This window comes from Podarcis vaucheri (assembly GCF_965113315.1).
Source record: "Podarcis vaucheri genome assembly, chromosome: 2".
Classification (NCBI taxonomy): Eukaryota; Metazoa; Chordata; class Lepidosauria; order Squamata; family Lacertidae; genus Podarcis; species Podarcis vaucheri.
The window spans coordinates 14,742,644-14,763,240 of record NC_138760.1 but is presented as its reverse complement, the minus strand read 5'-3'; the positions used below and the strand labels follow the sequence as shown (position 1 = coordinate 14,763,240).

Sequence of the window (20,597 nt, the reverse complement as noted above, 5' to 3'; positions counted from 1 at the left end):
CTACTTGCCAGAAAGAAAAGAAAAAAATCAGGGCAGGACTCCGGGTAGATGTGACAAGGCCAGGTTCTAACCTCTGCTCAGCCACAAAGTTTGCTGAGTGGTTCTGAGCCTGCCATGCTCTTTGTTCAGACTAACCTACAACTCAAGTGCTATTGCGGAGAGAAACAACACTTGCTATGAAACTCTAGTAAAGTTATATATGTATGAAAAATAACACCATTTTCTGCTGTTGTGAGGGCCTTTATCCCTAATGCCAGACTAGAGTTTCATTCACCAGTATTACATAACTTTTATGTCATCTAGAGATTCAGATTTCATAGGGAGTTATAAGCTGGCTAAGGCTGGATGGCATGTCATTGGTGGCACTGCGACTGTGTATTCACTCAGGAGAGGCCACTCCATAGATACAGAAGCTCACATGTCCTCCTATGTCATATTTCCATAACGGTTGCGCAACCAAGGCCTAGTTTTCCAAGCAACCATTGTGGGTAGCCACGTATCACTGTAAGTGCTGAGACATGAGTAAGACTTGCAAGAAAGTTCAACGAAGTTACTGGTCCACGATTTTATTTTTACCAATTTGTCTGACACACAGACCTTTTGTTAGGTATCTGCGGCACATCAAGGCAAACCGCCCTGAGATCTTATGATGAAGGGTGGTATAGAAATCTAGTAAATAAAATAAAAAATCAACGCAGAACAGGATTGGAAAACCTGTGGCTGGACTACAATTTTTGATCATTGGCCATGCTGGCTAGAGTTGACAGGTGCTGAAGTCCAGTAACATCTGGATGGTCACATGTACTGTATGTATCAGGCCTGGGGAACCTGTGGTCCCCAGATGTTCCTGAACTACAACTCTTACGAGTCCCAGTCAGCATAGCCAATGGGTCAAGGGATGATGGGAGTATGCATGTAGAGTCCAACTGTGGCTTCCAACACTAACAGAATCAGTTGCCCCTTTCTTCTGGATAGACACTTTTTTTGTGCCAGATGGTGGAGGATCACTGATGCCGAGGCAGATAAACCATAAAGCAGAGATGTGTCACCACAAAAATCAAGCAAAGTTAAAAACTTGATGCAGAGGGGATGCCTCAACCCTCTCTCAGTTTTGCAGCTACTTCCGCAATAAGGAGGAAAGTGCTGATTGACACGAGCATACAACAATAAATGGTCTCTTCCCCTGCATCCCCTGTACCCAAATAATAAAAGATGGCATGGTGCCACTCAAAAAGTCAAACATCAGCAAAGTCTTTCCCTTTTTTCTGGGCTTCTGCTGGCTATTAGGATGACTCTTAGGGTGCTCCTGTGATGAGGGCTTGTTATGTCCCCCTCTGTACGATAACACTTTATCTGATCTCTTAATTGTGTTGAGATGTTTTCGTTGTACGCTCCTCTGTATTGTGCCCTATCCTGGGATCAGGGGATGATGGGCATCTGAAAAGCACTACTAACAAATAAGCCAACAAAACAAACAAACTGGCCCATCTTTGCCTTTCCTGCATTACCACCAGGTATGTATCCTCCTCACTCTTTCCTTTGTCAGCTCCTGACCCTTCCTGCCCTCCAAAAAGTACACTTCTTAGCCCTCCAGAAAGAAAGAAAGAGGGAGGGAGAGACCAGATCAGTTCCAGAGCCCCAAAAAGTTCCTGGCACTCCATGGGTACTAAGCACTTATTTAAGCAGCAGTAGTCACTGGAACTGCAAGCCATCTGCTAAGTGAAAAATGAACCCCTGTGAGCTGTTATAACCTGTAAAGAGTTATATCTGTAAAGAGAGTGGTGCCAGTATATTTGTCAAGCCTATCTTGAAACTATAGCCTATAGTCCAGAATCCCAAATTCTAGATGGCATGGGTTACTTGACGGTGATGAAAAGGCACTCTGGCCTTGCCCAGGGAAACTTCTCCCTTTATCATTTAAGATGTTTCTGAGTTGAACCTTGATCTTAAAATCAGGTCCCTGACTGAGCCCTGACTCGAATTCAGCATCAGAATCCTCCCTCTGTAATAAAATCCCTCTGTTTCCTTGGAATGGCCATTGCTGAGTTTTCATTAAACAGCACAGTAACAAGAATTTCTTAGTTCCTCACACAAAGAAGGGTGCTGCTTCTGGTTGTGCCTCTGCAACCTTCTGCAAGCGCTCGGGGTGGGAGAAGGAATCCTCCCACAGTTCAATTATAGACCTAGGCAGGAAGCGACGCGTTTTGATTTCCAGGCGCCGGCGAAAGAGTTAAAGTGCCACATTTCTTGAGAGCGCTTTGGCAGCCGGGCTGGGGTGGGGCCGCTCCAAACGAAACCGCTTTGAAAGCGAGCTCCCCTCGGGTAAGGAGGGGGGCGGGCGGGAGAAAGGGGAGCGGAGCTTAACCCTGCCTCCTCCCCAGGTGCCCCCAAAGGTGATGGGGAGATGTCTTTGCACCACACCGTGTGTGTGTGTGTGTGTGTGTGCGCGCGTAAAAATATCAAAGGATTGTTCTTCTGCAAGTTGTAAACACTGGTGGTGGGTGCCAAAAAGCGGGGAAGGGAGGGAGGGAGGGAGGGAAGCGATTTGGCAGCTGCTCAAAGAGAAAAGGGACCCGCTGGGGACACCCTTGGGTGTTTGACAGATCTCGCAAACACAACACCCCCAAGCCTCCGCTTCTAATTCCAGATTTCCAGATTCCAATAGTGTCTACAGTCTAGTGTGTGTACCAAAATAAGGACGCAACATTGCCTAACTAAAGGATTCTATTTGCACGGCGTGGTAGACTACAGCCAAATCCCCCCCCCTTTTTTTTTTACTTTAAATCGAGAAAAGATAACAAAAGTAAAAAAATTAAACCCCTGCTGCCAGGCTTTGTGAAGGATGAACGCCCTCCCCCCCGCCTCGCCTTCTAGGCATCGTCTCCCAAAAGAAAGTCTTCCTTCCTTTCTGCCGTTCCTCATTTACTCCACATCCCCTCCACCCACACCCAGGTCGCCAAGAAACTTCAAAGTTCCCCCCTCATCTGGTGTTCATAATGCGCGTTTCCACATCAAGACAAAAGAGCCACGAACGAGAGGGACCCCCCGTTTCCATGTAACCGAGACACAGTAGATCGCTGCCCAGATTACAGAAGGAGGGGGTTGCAAACGTCCCAGAGTTTAAGTCACGCAGCTCCCCTCTTTTTTTTTGCAGAGGAAGGGGGGGAGACCCATAAAATTTCGGATCCCGACCCGCTCTCTGCTCCCTCCCCCCCTCCCCACGCCTCTTTCGCGGCGCAAGAGTTCCGAAGCAGGAAAAGAAAAAGTTGGAAAATTGGAACGCGAAGCAACCAATCAGCTCCGACGGCACGCCGAACAGCGCCCTCTAGGAAGATGCCCCCCGGATCCACTCGCGCCCAACGCCCACGCGCGGTTATTAAAAAGAAACAAAACAAAAAAGCCCTGCCCCCAACCCATGTCAACACTCGCTGGACGCGGAACCCAATTCATTCTTTTGCATGCGCGTGGCACCCCAGGGACGCACCCTCCCCAAAGGAGCCACCCTTGACCAAAACAAAACCCCAAACACCAGCACGAGCTCGGATCACCTACATTGCAAGCTGGCCGGCTGGGGCCACCCGAAGGGATCCAAGCCCACGAAACACGGGCTTGACTTCCGCAGCATGCACGGGCTCCGGTTGGTAACATCGTAGAGTTGCCGCGGGGTGACGGCGAACGCCTCCATGCAGTCGTACATCTCCGGAAACAATCCGTCTGGCGTGGAAGCGGGCGGCGGATCAGGCAAGGAATGGTGGTGGGGGTGAGGATGATGATGATAATGGTGCGTTTGTGATTATGATGATCCTGGAAGAGTTGGAGATGTTCCGCGCCTCCCACAGCAGACGCGCAGGGGGCTTGGCTTGGCTGCGCCCCCACATGCAAAGCTTCTCGGCTGCACGCGCGCAGGGCGCACGCCGCGAGCGAAGCTGGTCGCCGGGGAGCGCAGGCGCTGCGATCGGTTTCGCTGCCTTGCTTAAAAGGCTATTACCTTGGGGGCGAAAGCGGCTAAGGACTTCCAAGCTCGTGGGTGTGGCTTGGAGCCGAAAAGGGGTGGGCCGTGTGGGAGGGACACACACGCATACACACAAAATCTGACTACAGTATACGCAGCAGCCACACGGACGCAACAACGCTCGGAGGAAGACCTAGGAAACGCGCGCAAACACGGATTCGGCAGGCGCGCAAGAAGGAAATAATAAGGGTCACAGTCCATTTGCACCGTATTCTTCGTTCTTTTCCAAGCCGCACTCGCGATGACAGGAAGAAAGGGGGGGGAGAGAGAACAACTGCCTAAAGCTCTCAAAAGTTTCGCAAAAGGGCAAGCTGATTATTCATATTTACTGGGAAGTCTGTTCTCCTGAGAAATGCGCAGCTTCTGCCTAAAGCGTGTGGTTCACACAATCACTGCTCTTGCAAAACTACACATCCATATCCACCATCCCTGATATTACTGGTTGAATTCCTCATTTATATAAGCCAACACTGAAAAGAGAGGTCGTAGGTGTGGACCTCCATTATCGTTTTTGCCACTTTTAAAGACTATGGCAAGGTCCTCAAGAGGTGTATTACGAAAACGGCTAATGCAACTGAAGTGAGCTGGTGTCAACACAGGATGTGTTCTCACAAGGTCTCCTGACCAATTGCAGGTAACTCGGTTCTGGCCCCCCACTACATAAAGCCTACCCACCTAAGAGAAATCCTGACTACGCCCATGCAAGGTCTCTTAATATTAATTAGATTCCCCCATCACATCAATTCCTCCATAGTCAAGTTAAAGAATGGAAAGTGTTTATTTTATTTATTAAATGTGTCAGTCGCTTTGCCCAGGGCAACCCAAAGTGACTTGCAACCAAACAAAGAGACAATAAACCCCACAGAGATACATTAAAATCAAGAGGAAATACATTTAAAACATCCCTTTCCCACTTCTAAAGGGCCACGGATAGTCAAAGGCCTGGTTTTGCCTGGTGCCTCAAGATATACAATGATGGCACCAGGCGAGCTTCCCAAGAAGAGCGTTCCACCAACAGGGAGCCACCACCAAAAAGGCCCGTTCTCATGTAGCTACCCTCTGGACTTCTAGTGGAGGGGGCACCCAAAGAAGGGTCTCACATGATGAGCACAGGTGTTCTGTTCCCTACCTGCTCTGCCTCATGTCTATATATATGGGTGGAATGGGCATCGGGTTTGGAATTACCGTATTTTTTGCTCTATAAGACTCACTTTTTCCCTCATAAAAAGTAAGGGGAAATGTGTGTGCGTCTTATGGAGCGAATGCAGGCTGCGCAGCTATCCCAGAAGCCAGAACAGCAAGAGGGATTGTTGCTTTCGCTGCGCAGCGATCCCTCTTTTTGTTCTGGCTTCTGAGATTCAGAATCTTTTTTTCCCTTGTTTTCCTCCTCCAAAAACTAGGTGTGTCTTGTGGTCTGGTGCGTCTTATAGAGCGAAAAATACAGTACATCATCAAGCAATGGTTGATATTCAATGACAAGAGGTGAGATATCAAGAATCCACCCAGGCATGCATTTTGTGTGTGTACAATTCAGGATAGTTAAAGAGCTGCTGGTTCATATCTCAGGTAAGTAAGCTAAGGTTTGCACAGTGTTTCCGCATGGGCATGAAGCCCCTTCACACAAGCCACAATTAAATCAGAAAGGCTCTAATTAACCATAGATTTCCATTCCTCTGAACTAGGAAAATATGGTTAGTAGCTGCAAACAAGCTATGTTATAAACCAATGGAGCTGGTTGCCCATTTTGGAACCAGTCATGATGTTAAACTAACTTTAAACTGTGTTTTAATTTCCCGGCTTATCCTGAAGCTAGTAATCATAGTTTTCTGGTTCAGACAACAGGGGAAACTGCAAATAATTAGAGACTTCTTGGTTTAACTGTGGCCCGCATGTGTAGGCAAAAGGCTCACGCATACTATAGCCTAAGAAGGCAGGATCACCCAAACATGGCCACAAAGTGATAGGAGGATGCATGATGTAAACACCCATTTATTTTTAGCAATGATTTTAAATCTGTATCAGTGAGTACAAAATCAGTACATGGTGGTTAATCTGAATTTAATTAAGGAAACTAGAAAGTTCATAGAGTAAATATCTGGGACCTGGGCATATATATTCATGCTGCAGAACAAAGTCAAACCTTGGTTGTCAAACGCAACCCGTTCTGGAAGCCCGTTCAGCTTCCGAAAACGTTCAACAACCGAGGTGCGGATTCTGATTGGTTGCAAGAGCTTCTTGCACTCAAGCGTAAGCTGTGTTAGACGTTTGGCTTCCGAAAAACATTCAAAAACTGGAGCACTTTCTTCCGGGTTTTCAGTGTTTGGGAGCCGAAATTTTTGTCAACGGAGCCGCTCGAGAAACGAGGTTTGACTGTACAAACTTTCTCTTTCAGTGCTCAGTTCTATGGTCTCTCACTTTTTCTCTTTCTCCCACACACTTTCAGACCTTGATTTCAGCAACTTTGTAGTGGTGCAGTAAATCTGGGTAGAGCTGTGAGCTGGGCACATGGTGAGCAAAGCAATTGCACAACTGCTTTAAACACAACGTAAAAACCCACCCCAGATCTGCTCAGTCCAGGAGAGTGGCCTGCTACTAGTTTGGGTATCTCAAGGATGCAGGAGTTGGATGTGCAGAAATCAGCAGGTAAAACGCGTTCACAGCATGGAAATAAACATTATCACCTGTTAATTCCTGCAGATCAAACTACTGCTGTTCAAAAGCTGGCAACCTAACTGGCAACCTGGGGGTTGCTCTTACTTGTCACAGGTGGCAAATCTGGCTTCAAACAAAATATCCTGCTGTCTTTGTAAAGTTAGAGGAGTATTCTTGAGCCAAATTTTATTGCAGGGATGAGGAAAAACCAGCCCACAGTGCCTCTGGATCCAGGCTACAGCCTCTCCTCCTCAACTCTGCCCCCTCCACAGCAATAAAGTCTTTTTGGGGGGGAGTTCCCATTGGTGCCAATGGAAACTTCCCCCTGCCAAAAAAAAGCCAAATTGCCATGTGTGGAGAAGGAGAGATTGGGGGGGGGGGGTCGTCACAGATAGGATGGCAAGGGTTAACATTCTACTCCCCACACAATGTGACCCCCTCCAAATCGTACATGGTAATTAGGCTTAGAGAAAAAGCTTCCATTGACATGGCAGTTCTTGACCATAGAAGCCTTTCTCCAGGCTAAATGAAACAAATCAACTGAATAATAGTTTTATACTAGGACCAGAGGCATACCTAGGGACCCTTGCACCTTTGGCAAGGAGCTGTATTGGCACCCACCACCATGTCCAAGAGCTTAAAAAAAAGAAAAATCTGGAACTCTGGAGCTTTCCCCCACAAAAACCTGTTTTTTAAAGCTAAAGTGCAACAAATGGCAATCCGGGTTTTCTGCGGATTGCTGTTTGCTCCGATTCAGCTTTAAAGAGTGTGTGGACATGGACCTTTAAAGCACAGACCATGCCTAGAAAATGTAGACAAGCCCTTTGTTTGAATAGCTTTCAGTCTTGCTGAAATAAGGTCCAGGCAAGTTGCAAAAGCTCGCACAGGAAGCAGTGATGGCCACCAACTTAAAAAGGTAAAGGGACCCCTGACCATTAGGTCTAGTCATGACCGACTCTGGGGTTGCGGTGCTCATCTCGCTTTATTGGCCGAGGGAACCGGCGTACAGCTTCCGGGTCACGTGGCCAGCATGACTAAGCCGCTTCTGGCGAACCAGAGCAGCACCCGGAAACGCCATTTACCTTCCCGCCGGAGTGGTATCTATTTATCTACTTGCACTTTGACGTGCTTTCAGACTGCTAGGTTGGCAGGAGCTGGGACCGAGCAACGGCAGCTCACCCCGTCACGGGGATTCGAACTGCCGACCTTCTGATCGGCAAGTCCTAGGCTCTGTGGTTTAACCCACAGCGCCACCCGTGTCCCTGCCACCAACTTAGATGGCTTTAAAAGAGGATTGGACAAATTCATGTATGAGAGGAATACCAGTTGCTGGAAACCACAGGAGGGGAGAGAGCTCTTGTGCTGAAATCCACTTGCGGGTTTTCCACAGGCAAATGTTCAGCCACTGTGGGAACTGGATGCTGGAGAAGATGGGCCACTGACCAATTAGCATTGACCAAAAAGCAGGAGTAAAAACTAAAATTCAGTTTTAAATATATTCTGAGAGTCTTCTACTCTCTGTCTCACATGGACGTTGATAGGTTTATCATATAAACAAGCACAAGAAACCAACACCTTTTCAAAGCGTGCCTCTCTCACAAGTGTTGGCTTAAATTCTTTCTCTCTCACACACACACCCAAGCTGCATACCTTCATCTTAATGCCCCCTGAACCTCCAAACCACAACTGCGGCCATCAGAGGATGCATCCCTGACCATCTGCTTTGCAAGCAAATTGCTCTCCCAGCCCAAAATCCAGGGTTCTGCCAAATCAGTGACAGGGATGAGTAATGCAGAACATTATTCTGAGAAACCACGGTAATCCCACATCCCTGATGGACAGACTGGCTACCCGTGGGACCGGGTCAGAGTCGACAGGCCTAAGCCACCTATCACATTTTGTTGGGTGGGGGAACTGATCCTGTTCCCAGTGCCCTCAAAGCAGAGTAAGAACAGCGCAAGAAAAGGGTCCCGCAAAGCCCCACCTGTTGACTCTGCTCCACAAAAGCTTGTGCCATCATAGGACGTGTTCATCTTTAAGATGCTACATGCCTCCTTGTCATTTTTGCCGGTCACGTTTCCTCTTTGGAAGGAGCCGTCTGTTGAGTGTCCTCGATCCAATCCAACCATGAAGCCTTTTAATAGAATTATTAACCACACGAGTTGGAAGGGACCATGAGGGTCATCTAAGTCCAACCCCCTGCAGTGCCAGAATCTTTTGCCTGATATGGGGCTCAAACCCACAACCTTGAGATTAAAAGTCTCATGCTCTACTGACTGAGCTATGATTTTGCACAAGTAGCGAGCCATACCACATGTGTTTGGCAAGGCAGCTCATCTCCGACAATGGGTCTAGACTAAGTGTGGGGGACCTCAACCCTGGGGACCAAAGGCAGCCCCTCAGCCCTATCTGACACCCCCTGGAACTTTCCCCAGGCCCCCTCATTGGCCACACCCTTCACTGGCTTTGCTTTTCACCCTCTTCAGGGTGTTTTTGCTCTGATGAAGCTACTTCCTTGCCTGGATGGAGAATAAGGTAAAGGTAAAGGGACCCCTGACCATTCGGTCCAGTCATGACCGACTCTGGGGTTGCGGAGCTCATCTCGCTTTATTGGCCGAGGGAGCCGGCGTACATGTGGCCAGCATGACTAAGCCGCTTCTGGCAAACCAGAGCAGCGCACGGAAACGCCGTTTACCTTCCCGCCGGAGCGGTACCTATTTATCTACTTGCACTTTGATGTGCTTTCGAACTGCTAGGTTGGCAGGAGCAGGGACCGAGCAACGGGAGCTCACCCCGTCGCGGGGATTCGAACCGTCCTTCTGATCGGCAAGTTCTAGGCTCTGTGGTTTAACCCACAGCGCCACCCACGTCCTGTGGATGGAGGATAGAGAAAGGCATTGAGAGTGTGCAGAAACTAGCTCAATGTACAAATGAAAATTTTACATTTATGGGTTTGCCCACCACTGGCATGTGGAAGGCTGCCCCCAAGAGAATGCTTCCCTCAGGCCAGAGCAAGTCCCCTCTCCCCAATCTATTTTTTATTTCTTTCAAGGAACAGGAACGTGGGTGTCTTCTGTCTTAGTCAGTCATTAGGACTTATGTGGAACCCCCCCCCCCCCGGAGCAGAATCCGCTTTTTATCCGGCAGCTGCGTTCATGGCAGTGCCAGAGACCATGGCTCATAACATGCTCTGATAACAGCCAGCCTGCACAGCCAGAATGTCAGTGGCTTCCCTTTGGAAATCCATCTCACCTCCTTCCAGAGAGGAACAGCTAGCAAAAGTATGGGACACTGCACTGTCAAAACACCTGACTCACAAACGGAGAGTCCTTACGAGCTCATCAAAAACAGAGCACTTTTGTTCAATACGGTGTTAAGATTTTCTCCTATGTTAGCTTGACTGCACAGCCCACTAAACCCCCTGCTCTACAGATAAATACCAGTATGTGAAGAAGCTTTACTGAAAACCAGATTGACTCAACTTTTCAGACCCCCCCAAGTGTCCCTATTTTCCAGGGAAAGTCCCGGATTTACAGAAGCTGTTACGGTTTCTGATTTGATCCTGGAATGTCCTGCTTTTCCTTAAAGGTAAAGGTAAAGGACCCCCAACAGTTAAGTCCAGTTGCGAACGACTCTGGGGTTGCGGCGCTCATCTTGCTTAGGACATCCCTATTTTCATTAGAGCAATGTTGGAGGGCTTGGAGTTATGCAACCCCCAAGCTAAGGAGATAACTACATAAGGCATCTTATGTATCTTTGCGAGACATCTGAAGGCAGCCCTGTATAGGGAAGTTTTTAAAACAAGTTTTTTAAAGTTTAGGTTTTTGGTATGTTGGAAGCCACCTAGAGTGGCTGGGGCACCCCAGTCAGATGGGCAGGGTAGAAATAATAAAGTTGTTGTTGTTGTTGTTGTTGTTGTTGTGATGTCCCTATTTTCATCTGAGAAATGTTGGAGGGTATGCCTTTTTCTTCTTAATACAATAGTTGCGGCATTGCACTTGCAATAGTCTCCCCATTTCTCCCTCCCCTCATTTTATTTTTGTTTGTTACACTCTCATTTCTCCCTGCATTTTGTACCTGCTTGTGCCAATAACATTCTGTATGAAAAATGGCATTATTATTATTATTATTATTGCCGGCCAGCCTTTCAATAGAACAATAACAGGTGAAGTTATGCCAACTTCTTCTTCACTCAATGGCTGAGATGCTCCAAAAATGACATGGTGGTAAAATAATAATGATGATGATGATGATGATCAATGACATGGTGGTGCCTGGCTTCTCCCCAACAGATGGGATGTTTTTTTCTCTCCCTCTCTCTTTCGCACACCGCACAAAACGCGCTTTTAAAAAACCCCTCCTCTCTGCCCCGTCCCCAGCTTCCACTAAGCGAGCCAACACAAACACACTTGCTAGCTGAGTTGGACATGGCCTACTTTTTGCCCCCCCTTTTTTTTCTAGCCCTGGCTCAGCTATCTCCATCTCTCTCTATCCCCCACCGCCACTGGCCCTCCGCCCCACCAGCAGCTGAGCCAAACTTAATTCCTGCCCCCCTCACCTGCTGGGGGCAAAAAGCAACATTAGCTTTCCTTGCTGGTTAAACCAGGCTTCCCCCTCGCAAGCTAGGCTCCCTCTCCACTGGTTGGGCTAGGCTCCTTGCCAGTAGCTGGCCAGGCCAGGCCAGGCTGTTCCACCCCGCTCTTCTCCATTCCCCCACCCCCTGAAGCCTCTCCCTTTCCTTCCAGCGCGAAGGCCGAGCGAGCGTCAAGCGAGCCAGCGGCATGAACTCTGCAAGAACCCCCTTTGGGTGCAGTAACCTCCGCATGACCCAGCTCCATGGCAGGCCTTCCCTCCGCTGCCTGCAGCACAGCAGCCAAACCAGGCCCTTGCTCCCTCTCCTTCCTTCTGCTCAGTTTTTCCACAGCCTCCCGGTGCCCCACAGTTTCCAGAAAAGAAAAGAAAAAAGCCTTGCAAACAGCAACCACCCTAGCCCCACAGACCCCCATCTCCCCATCACTAGGGGGGCAACTGGTCGCTTCTGAACCAGTATTTTGGATGCTGCTTTTTAACCCTAACTGAAAAACTGGATTTTTTGTTTTCTTTTGTTTTAAAACTTTGCCGAATCAGCAAACAGCTTCTGATCTGCATGTGCTTAAATGTATTAAGTGGCCAGAGAATTCTTCCATAAGCAGATTTTATCCTCCCCCCCCCCGTCCCCATCCCGCCACCACTGCCACCCACCCCCTTGATGATCTGTGCCAGTTTGTGGGGGTGGCAACAGACAGAAGATTTCCAGAGCTCGGAGGGTTGGGAGGAGGAATCAATGCAGCCCCACAAGAACCTCAAAGCAAAAGTTCTGGCAGAATGGAAAGGCAGATTTAACTCGCAAACCACACGGTGCCACAAGTGAAAGAATCCCTTGGATTTGCCCAAGGATGGGCACCCATAAAACAGTGGTCTAGCCCCTTACCCTGCCAGGCGCAGATCGAGTGGAGGCTTGGGGGGCAGGGAGAGAGAAAGAAAGTCTTACTCCTTGTTTCTTACCCCATAGGATTTCTGTAACTAACTTCTAGGCTTGTGATAAATCCATCACCCTAAACCACAGTCTCCTCTCTTTTCAAGCAGCCCTACAGTTCAATTCCCTCTCCCTCCCCTCACCAAGGCTGCAAGTCAGCATTCACAAGTGCTCGTTGTTGTTTTTTAATCCTGGATTAAATAATCCATTCCTTTTCTGATCCTGTGCTTCCAGTGCCTATACTAGATTTAAAAACAAAAACCTACCATCTACAGCCACCCTTATGGTGGTAGCTTATGGTTAAAGGGTGCAAACTGGTACTAACTAATCACTTTCTGAACGCAAACACAGATAGCTTCTGCCTTATATAGGTGGGGGCTGCTTCTTGTCCCCCCCTTGCTGCTCTTCCCGAAAACTCCCCAAGCCTGTACAGATACATGACTCTACCCTGCAGCTGCTCCCCCCTTTCCCCCCTGCCTTGTGGCTTTCCTTTGCCTGACTGGGACTCTGGCCACAAGGGATTCTTTCCTGTATCCCTCTAGCTTGCACTGGCGGGATCTGAAAGGTCCCAATTAGCCTGACCCGCCTGCCTGCTAATTCAAACCAGAAGCATCTCTGCACGGGCTCTGGCTCTGGGGCTGTGCTGCGCAGGAGCAGCATGTGCGCAGACATTCCCTCACTTGCTCCCCCCCCCATTGTCCCCACACAGCCAGGCAGCCCTGCTGCGAACATGAGGGGGGCAGAGAAGAGTGTGTCGGAGGGGGGGAGCATTTTTCTCTTCTTCCCAACGTACACGGTCCTCATCAGCGTCCTTGCTCGTTTTTTCAGAGACAAGTCTCTGTTCTTTCAAAATTTGCCTGCAAGTCCGAGCCCATCCAGAAGACCAAATCTTCCCTGGCATTGCTTGGTCTTCAGAATAAGCCTCTTGCCATGTTCAATCTCTTGCATGGGTGTAGCCAGAATTTACTGTATTTTTCGCTCTATAACACGCACCCAACCATAACACGCACATAGTTTTTAGAGGAGGAAATCTGTAGGCATGCCACCCGTAAGCATTCCCTCCATAACACGCACAGACATTTCCCCTTACTTTTTAGGAGGAAAAAAGTGAGTGTTATGGTGCAAAAAATACGGTAGGTTGGGTCGAGGGAGAGACACCCACCTGTCACTATCCTCTGTCTAGCAGATTCAGAACAAAATGTCTCAACAACAGTTGTTTAAAATTACTTTCTTTTGACCCCAAGTGCTCAGAAAAATAACTGTCAAAATCTTCCTACAATTTCTACTTTTAGTTAAGCGTTTTGTATTTATTTGATTTTGGGGCCCCTGCCCCCCCCGGCTACACCCATGGCCTCTTGCCCAGCACTGCTCCAACTCTGCATCACAGAACAGAAAAAGAAGCAACATCTTTTCCGTGAAAGTGGAGGGGTGTGCAAACTTTCCAACTGCACAAGAACCACCCGTCAGCCGGAACAGAAAAGTCAATTATTATCAGCTATAGAGAAAGTGGTGGATGGGAAGGAGAGGTTGATGGTAAATACGAGCAGTGACGTCATCTCAAAAATTTCAGCGCTTCAACACATACGGATGCGTGAACCACCAAGGAGCTTAACGACAATCTTGTCCCAATGACCCAGGAACCTGAGATTACACCCCTAGCTTCCAGGAAAATACCTGTGTTATGTCTGGAGCAGTAAAAAGTGTGGGAGCATCTGATAAATTAGTTTGGCTATTGTGGCAATAGCCTGTGATACGCAAGAGCTGTCTTAAACAGAGTCAAGTCAGTGGTCCATTGGGTCCAGTGTTGTCCACTCAGGTAAGTGGCTTTCCCTATCCTTGGGCAGAGAGGTCCTTCCTGGACTCCAAGTGGCCCTATTAACTGAGATCCTTTAACTCAGAGGTTAAAGTGTTGTTGTTAAAGTGCTGTCACTCCAAGTGTTGTTGGTCTCCAGCTGCCATCAGCCTCAGCCAGCATTGCCAATGATCAGGGATGATGGGAGTTGTGGTGCAGCAATATCCGGAGGGCCACAGGCTCCTCTTCTTTGCTTTTACTAGAGATGACTTAGTTCAAACCTAGCACTGTATGTAAACTGGAGTTACTGTCTTTCTATAGCTGCCCTTCATTAGTTCTTTTTCCAGTTATCCAGTTGCTGGTTTCCTTCTGTTTAATTACAGTGGTGCCTCGCAAGACGAAAAGAATCCGTTCTGTGATTCTCTTCGTCTAGCGGTTTTTTCGTCTTGCGAAGCAAGCCCATTGACGGATTAGCGGATTAGCGCTATTAGTGGCTTTTAGCGGCTTATCGGATCAGCTGATAAGCGGCTTAGCGGCTTAGAAAAAGGGGGGGAGAAGGAAAAAAAACCCGCAGGAACTCGCAAGACATTTTTGTCTTGCGAAGCAAGCCCATAGGAGATTCGTTTTGCGAAGCACCTCCAAAACGGAAAACTCTTTCGTCTAGCGAGTTTTCCGTCTTGCGAGGCATTCGTCTTGCAGGGCACCACTGTATTCAGTTTGAGCCTGATCACAGCAGGCTTCAACCCACCCCTGCAGGCCCCCAGTGCCAAGGCAGGACAGATTAGTATCGAATTTGTACCTAACTACTGACGTTTGACAGCCAGGAGAATCCACCTGGCTGGCACAGTACTGCCCTCCTTCTTTCGTTCCCTCCCTCCCTCCCTCCTTCCTTCCTTCCTTCCTTGAGAATTAGACCTTCAAATTTCTTTGGTGTGAACTTTTGACAGTCTCAAAAAACTAAGTGTGTGTGTGTGTGTTTGTATGTGTGTGTGAGAGAGAGAATGGAAGTATAATTTCAGGGTTCCAGAGAAACGACAATTTCTTTTGAAGTTGGTATTTCAAAATTTATTTGCTGAGTCATCCCATCTGACCCACGAAAGCAGCTGAGTCCCCACAAACTGTTTGCTCATTTACAGTCCCACACACTGCAGAGTTCAGCACGCCTAATCCCATTGAAATCAGCAGCCTTGAAATGCAAATAGTTTTTCTTAGGCTTTAGGCTTAGGCTGTTAATGTAAAATCATTGAGCCTATTCGCCTCTCTCCCTTGCCTAGGAACAAATTATGCTTGGGGTTGGTGTGAGAGGTTGGTGTGGAGAGGGGGAGAAGACTGGAAGAAGATCTTCCGATCTTCCAGAACTTCTAGTCCCACCCTAGATCCGGCACATCTCTCTAACGAAAAAGATTGCGCGAACCCCGTTAAGTGACGCCAGGAAGTTCCAGTTGTGGGAACTGATCCTGGGCACGAAACGTCTTCAGTTCCCACCAGAGGAGAGGCTGACGACTGTTTCCTGTTGCAGCAATGTTGACAGCTTCCTCCGCTGGCTGGGGCTGTGTGGCTATGGGTCTGGGCATGGCAAAGTCACTGGCATCGACACCTGGTGGCAGTCGACACACTTGCTGGCTTTAAGGAGCTATTCTCTGGCTTTCTTCTCTGTGTCTGGCGGAGGAAAGCGCACAGGCAAAACCAGGACTGGGGTGGCCCAATTATTTACACTGGACAGCAGCGTTCAGAAAACTTTACATGGGCAAGATGGTGCCCCACAAAAACACGCCATGCTTGCATCACCAGACTGTTTCCAGTCAACTACCCACACCTTGCCCTTTCCAACCCAGCTTGGTGTACCACTCAGGGCTTGTTTACATCTTCTTGTTTGTGTTCACATCTAATTTGCATGGTCCACATGGCATTACCCTCAAACACTAGGACCTTGGGGTCCCTTCCAACTCTACAATTCTACAATTCTACGATTCTATGAACACCAACCTTGATGTTTCCCCCCCTGCAAATTTGGGTTTATGCAACACAGGGACAACCTGATTGGGAGAAATGGGCTGCAGACCACTCCACTCAGGATCACAGAGTGTTTCAGAGCGGGTGGGTCAACCTACTTTCTGCTACTCCCCTTGCCATGCTCACTACTTCCTTAAATTAATACTTTCATTTCTCATAACAACACCCACACGCATCCACATTTCTTTTGGTCTCTCAGATTTGCACAAAACCAGAAAACTAAAAAAAGTGTGCGTGCAAGAATTGACAGTTGTCTGTGTGAATGGCTTTAAAGGAGGATTAGATCACTATGATCACTATGTTCTGCCTCCTCTGTCAGAGACAATACTGAATACTGCTTACTGGGAATCACAAGTGATGAGAGTGCTGTTCTGCTTACAAGCTTCTTGTTGGCAGCTGTAAGAACAAGATGCTTGGCTACATGGGCTTTTGATGTGACCCAGCCACATGCTATTAAGCGTACAGAGCAGGTGCAGAGGCCCCGATCCAAACGGGGACCCTGATGGAGGGTAAGAAGGCTGTTAACCCTTCACCCTCCCACACACGGTTACGGTCCCTGTCCTGTGCCTGTTGTTTGCTTTTGGAAGAACGCTCCCATTGGTGCCAATTAATTTTAATTGGGAAAATGGTGTGGATGTGTTTATGAAGTCTTAAACCTTCTCTTCCAGAACCACGGTCTCAGTTCAAATTGCCCTTCACACAGCTGATATAAGCATTTTTTTAAACAGCAGAAGACCCCATACATATGTCTCCCATGTCGTGCCACACTATGTTTGTCTCTACTAATCTGCTTCCCAAACTTTTTCACCATCACATATATTTCCCCCCCAAAAGATATTTATTAAAGTTTTTAAAATATAACAATGAAAATGAAAAATACAAAATACAAAATACAAAATACAACATAAAAACAGTTAAAAAACAGGTAATTTTCCATAACATATCTTCCTTACGCTTATTTCCCCAGACCTCCTCATACCTCCCTTCTTTGTATTCCACTTCAATTTGTTAGTTCAGCAAATCCTTACCATTAAGCTTTTACCCATTTGTAAACCTTTTTTTCGTATCTCCTAAAGCATTACAGCTGGAAACCCCTTAGTTTCTATCCAACATCCTTCTAGCATTCATTAATTTTACAATATTTCTGTAAATAGTCTTTAAATTTCTTCCAGTCTTCTTTCACCATCTCTTCTCCCTGGTCTCGGATTCTGCCAGTCATTTCTGCCAATTCCATGTAGTCGATCACCTTCATCTGCCATTCTTCCAGAGTGGGTAAAACTTGTGTCTTCCAGTACTTTGCAATGAGTATTCTTGCTGCTGTTGTAGCATACAACACGATCACATATAACCACATGCAGACTCATTTCTGCATCCCTGATCAGGGGGATACAACAGCTCCCCTATGAGGAAAGGTCGCAGCATTTGGGGCTTTTCGGTTTATAGAATCATAGAATTGGGAGGGACCCCGAGGGTCATCTAGTCCAGTGTTTCCCAACCTTGGGTCTCCAGCTGTTTTTTGGACTACAACTCCCATCATCCCTTGCTACCAAGACCAATGGTCAGGGATGATGGGAATTGTAGTCCAACAGCAGCTGGAGACCCAAGGTTGGGAAACACTGATCTAGTCCAACCCCCTGCAATGCAGGAAACTTCTGCCCAACGTGGGGTTCGAACCAACAACCCTGAGATTCAGAGTCTCAGGCTCTATCAAATGTTCTCATGAACCGAAGCATGCCACTGCTTGTGACCTGGTAGCAGCTGGTGCAGCAACGTTGCTGAAGCAAAAGATGAATAAGAGGTGACATGGCAGAAGTCATAGAGAGTAGAAGTCATGGCATGGAAAAAGCGGTTAGAGAATTTTTCTCCTCCTGCATAATGCTAGAACTCGTGGACATACAATGAAGCTGGGCATTGGAGGGTGCAGGAAAGACAAAAAGAAAGTACTTGTTCACACAGCACATTGTTAAACTGTAGAACTCGTTCACACAGGAGGCAATGATGACGACAGACTTGGATGGCTTTGAAAGATTAGGCAAATTCATGGAGGCAAACACCATCAGTGGCTATTAACCATGGTGGGTATGCTCTGCTTACATGGTTGGAAGAAGTGTTCTTCCGAAACCATAGATGAAGAAAGCCTCACTGACATCAACAGGAGTTGATTAAAGTGATCAAAAGCTTGCAGTCCTAACAACACGAGGGAATTTATACTCTGGCATCTCCTGCTGAAGAAGGTCAGTCTCATCCTTTGAATTATTTTCTTCCAGGCAAGGCCACTCCTGTTTTACAAGCAGGTATACCTCCTGGCATCTTATCTACCTGTCCTCCGGGTTGGTTTCCACCCAAGAGAGCCTGGTTGCCTCAAGCTAGGTTTATGTACCTGGTTCACATACAGGTATTAATTTTGGAAAGTGAGACATCTGTTGTGATTCAGTGCCACTTGATAGACTTTGAAGCTTGGTCTCATCTAGTCAGGAGGAGCAGGAGGAGGAGGAGGAGGAGAACAGGTCATTTTGCTTACGCACTCTTCCCAGTTATTATTTCTTGACCTGTTGCCACAACAGAACAAGATGCAGTCTTCAACATTGTCAAATCATATACAGAAACTGGAATGAACCAAGGGAATCCTTTGGTCAAACCATTACCTTGGCAGCCTCCAACTGACCCACCTGTTCAATTCAGGAAGGAGTGAATGCTCACCACCCAGGCCCACAAATCACTTTTGAAAGCTGTCACTGGGTCTCAAACCCACATCATGAACTAGCTGGGAGCCACTCTTTCAATGCAGCTAGAATGAAGGCATTCGATGCATGTGCAGAACGTCTGTTCTTTATTAATTATTCCGTACAGCTACGCATCTTCCACAGAAAAGTACAGCGGTAAAGGTAAAGGTAGAGGGACCCCTGACCATTAGGTCCAGTCGTGACCGACTCTGGGGTTGTGGCGCCCATCTCGCTTTATTGGCCGAGGGAGCCAGCGTACAGCTTCCAGGCCATGTGGCCAGCATGACTAAGCCGCTTCTAGCGAACCAGTACACGGAAACGCTGTTTACCTTCCCACCAGAGCGGTACCTATTTATCTACTTGCACTTTGACGTGCTTTCGAACTGTTAGGCTGGCAGGAGCAGGGACCGAGCAACGGGAGCTCACCCCGTCACGGGGATTCGAACCGCCGACCTTCTGATTGGCATGCCCTAGGCTCTAGCTGCATGTGCAGAATGCCTGCTCTTTATTAATTATTCCCTACAGCTATGCATCTTCCACAGAAAAGTACAGCGGTACCTCGGGTTAAATACTTAATTTGTTCTGGAGGTCCGTTCTTAACCTGAAACTGTTCTTAACCTGAAGCACCACTTTAGCTAATGGGGCCTCCCGCTGCCGCCGCACAATTTCTTTTCTCATCCTGAAGCAAAGTTCTTAACCCAAGTTACTATTTCTGGGTTAGTAGAGTCTGTAACCTGAAGCGTATGTAACCTGAAGTGTATGTAACCCAAGGTACTACTGTATAGGGTATGGCTTTCCAGCAGGCCTCCTACACCCAATGAATGACTAAAGGTGTGGAGGGAAATAAAACAAGGACGGGGGAAGCTCTGACCCTCCAGATGTTGGCAGACTACAACTCCCATCATCTTTTACCATTGGCCATGCTGGCTGGGGCTGATGGGAGTTAGAGTCCAACCACTTTGGGAGGGCCACAGGTTCTCCCAACTGTATTGAAGAAAAAAGTGGATCCCATTGGGTTCCTGTGTTGAGAGGGCAGGCTTTTCTCTTTCTGGGTTGTTCTGAACCCTACTCATCATCACACAATCTGAGGGTGCAAAAGGAAGGAGAGGAAGGGGGTGTTGGGGGGGCAGAGGGGCAGGAGGGGGGGAAGCATATTGCCAGATTCTCTCTGGAGCCATCAGAGGAGACGGGAACAGCCTCAGGCACCTTCCCGCATTCCAGCCAAATTGATGCCATAAACACACTGAAACATTCAGAATTCAAGAGAGAGAATATGAGGGGGAAGCACAGAGCAGAGGGACAGGGTGACAGCTAATTTGCTTTCTAGAGCCCATTCGCCCACCCGGCTTCCTGCCCAAATGCAGGATCAGTGGACACTAGCCTCTCCGAAAAGGATACTGTTCCACAACAAGCCTTGGCCCACTGGGTAGTAGTATCCCGTGCCAATTCTATGCAGAACAGATCCACCCAAATTAATGGAGCCAAGTGAATCACATCTATGGATTTCAACAGGTCTACTCTGTGTAAGACCAGCATTTGCCACAAACCACACTGCTGGGAAAATGCATACTCGCCACCCCACCCCACAAAACCCCAGAGAGGTTTCCTTGGAAGAAAACATATGGCTCCTGCACAAGAAATTAGCAACAACTGTCCTTTTTCTTTTTCTCCTACAAGCCGGCCACCCAGGAAAAAGTCCCAAGTTTCGTCTTGTACCCCGCTCAGCTTTTGGCAGCTGTGAGGTCCGTGATACCGCAGGCCAACCCAGCACAATGGGAAAGCTAGGAGGGATGGATGCAAAGGTACTGAGGATTAGCCTAAGCACAACTAGGTACACAAGAAAGAACTTTTTCAAATAGAGCCGCCCTGGAGTGTCCTGTCTTGCCTCTT

The 20,597-nt window shown here is 47.9% G+C and overlaps 1 protein-coding gene across 3 annotated transcripts in view; it reads right to left on the bottom strand.

The window, feature by feature from the left end:
• RARG (retinoic acid receptor gamma) overlaps nt 1-20,597 on the bottom strand; it is a 131,507-nt gene that overhangs the window by 50,853 nt on the left and 60,057 nt on the right. The window contains exon 1 of one of the 3 annotated variants that reach the window (XM_082212670.1): nt 3,553-3,912. The exons of the other annotated variants lie outside the window; for them this stretch is intronic. Coding sequence (XP_082068796.1) covers nt 3,553-3,697 — 145 coding nt within the window. The 5' untranslated portion in view covers nt 3,698-3,912. Of the gene's footprint in view, nt 1-3,552; nt 3,913-20,597 lie in introns of those variants that run through there. 3 annotated transcript variants of the gene reach the window in all.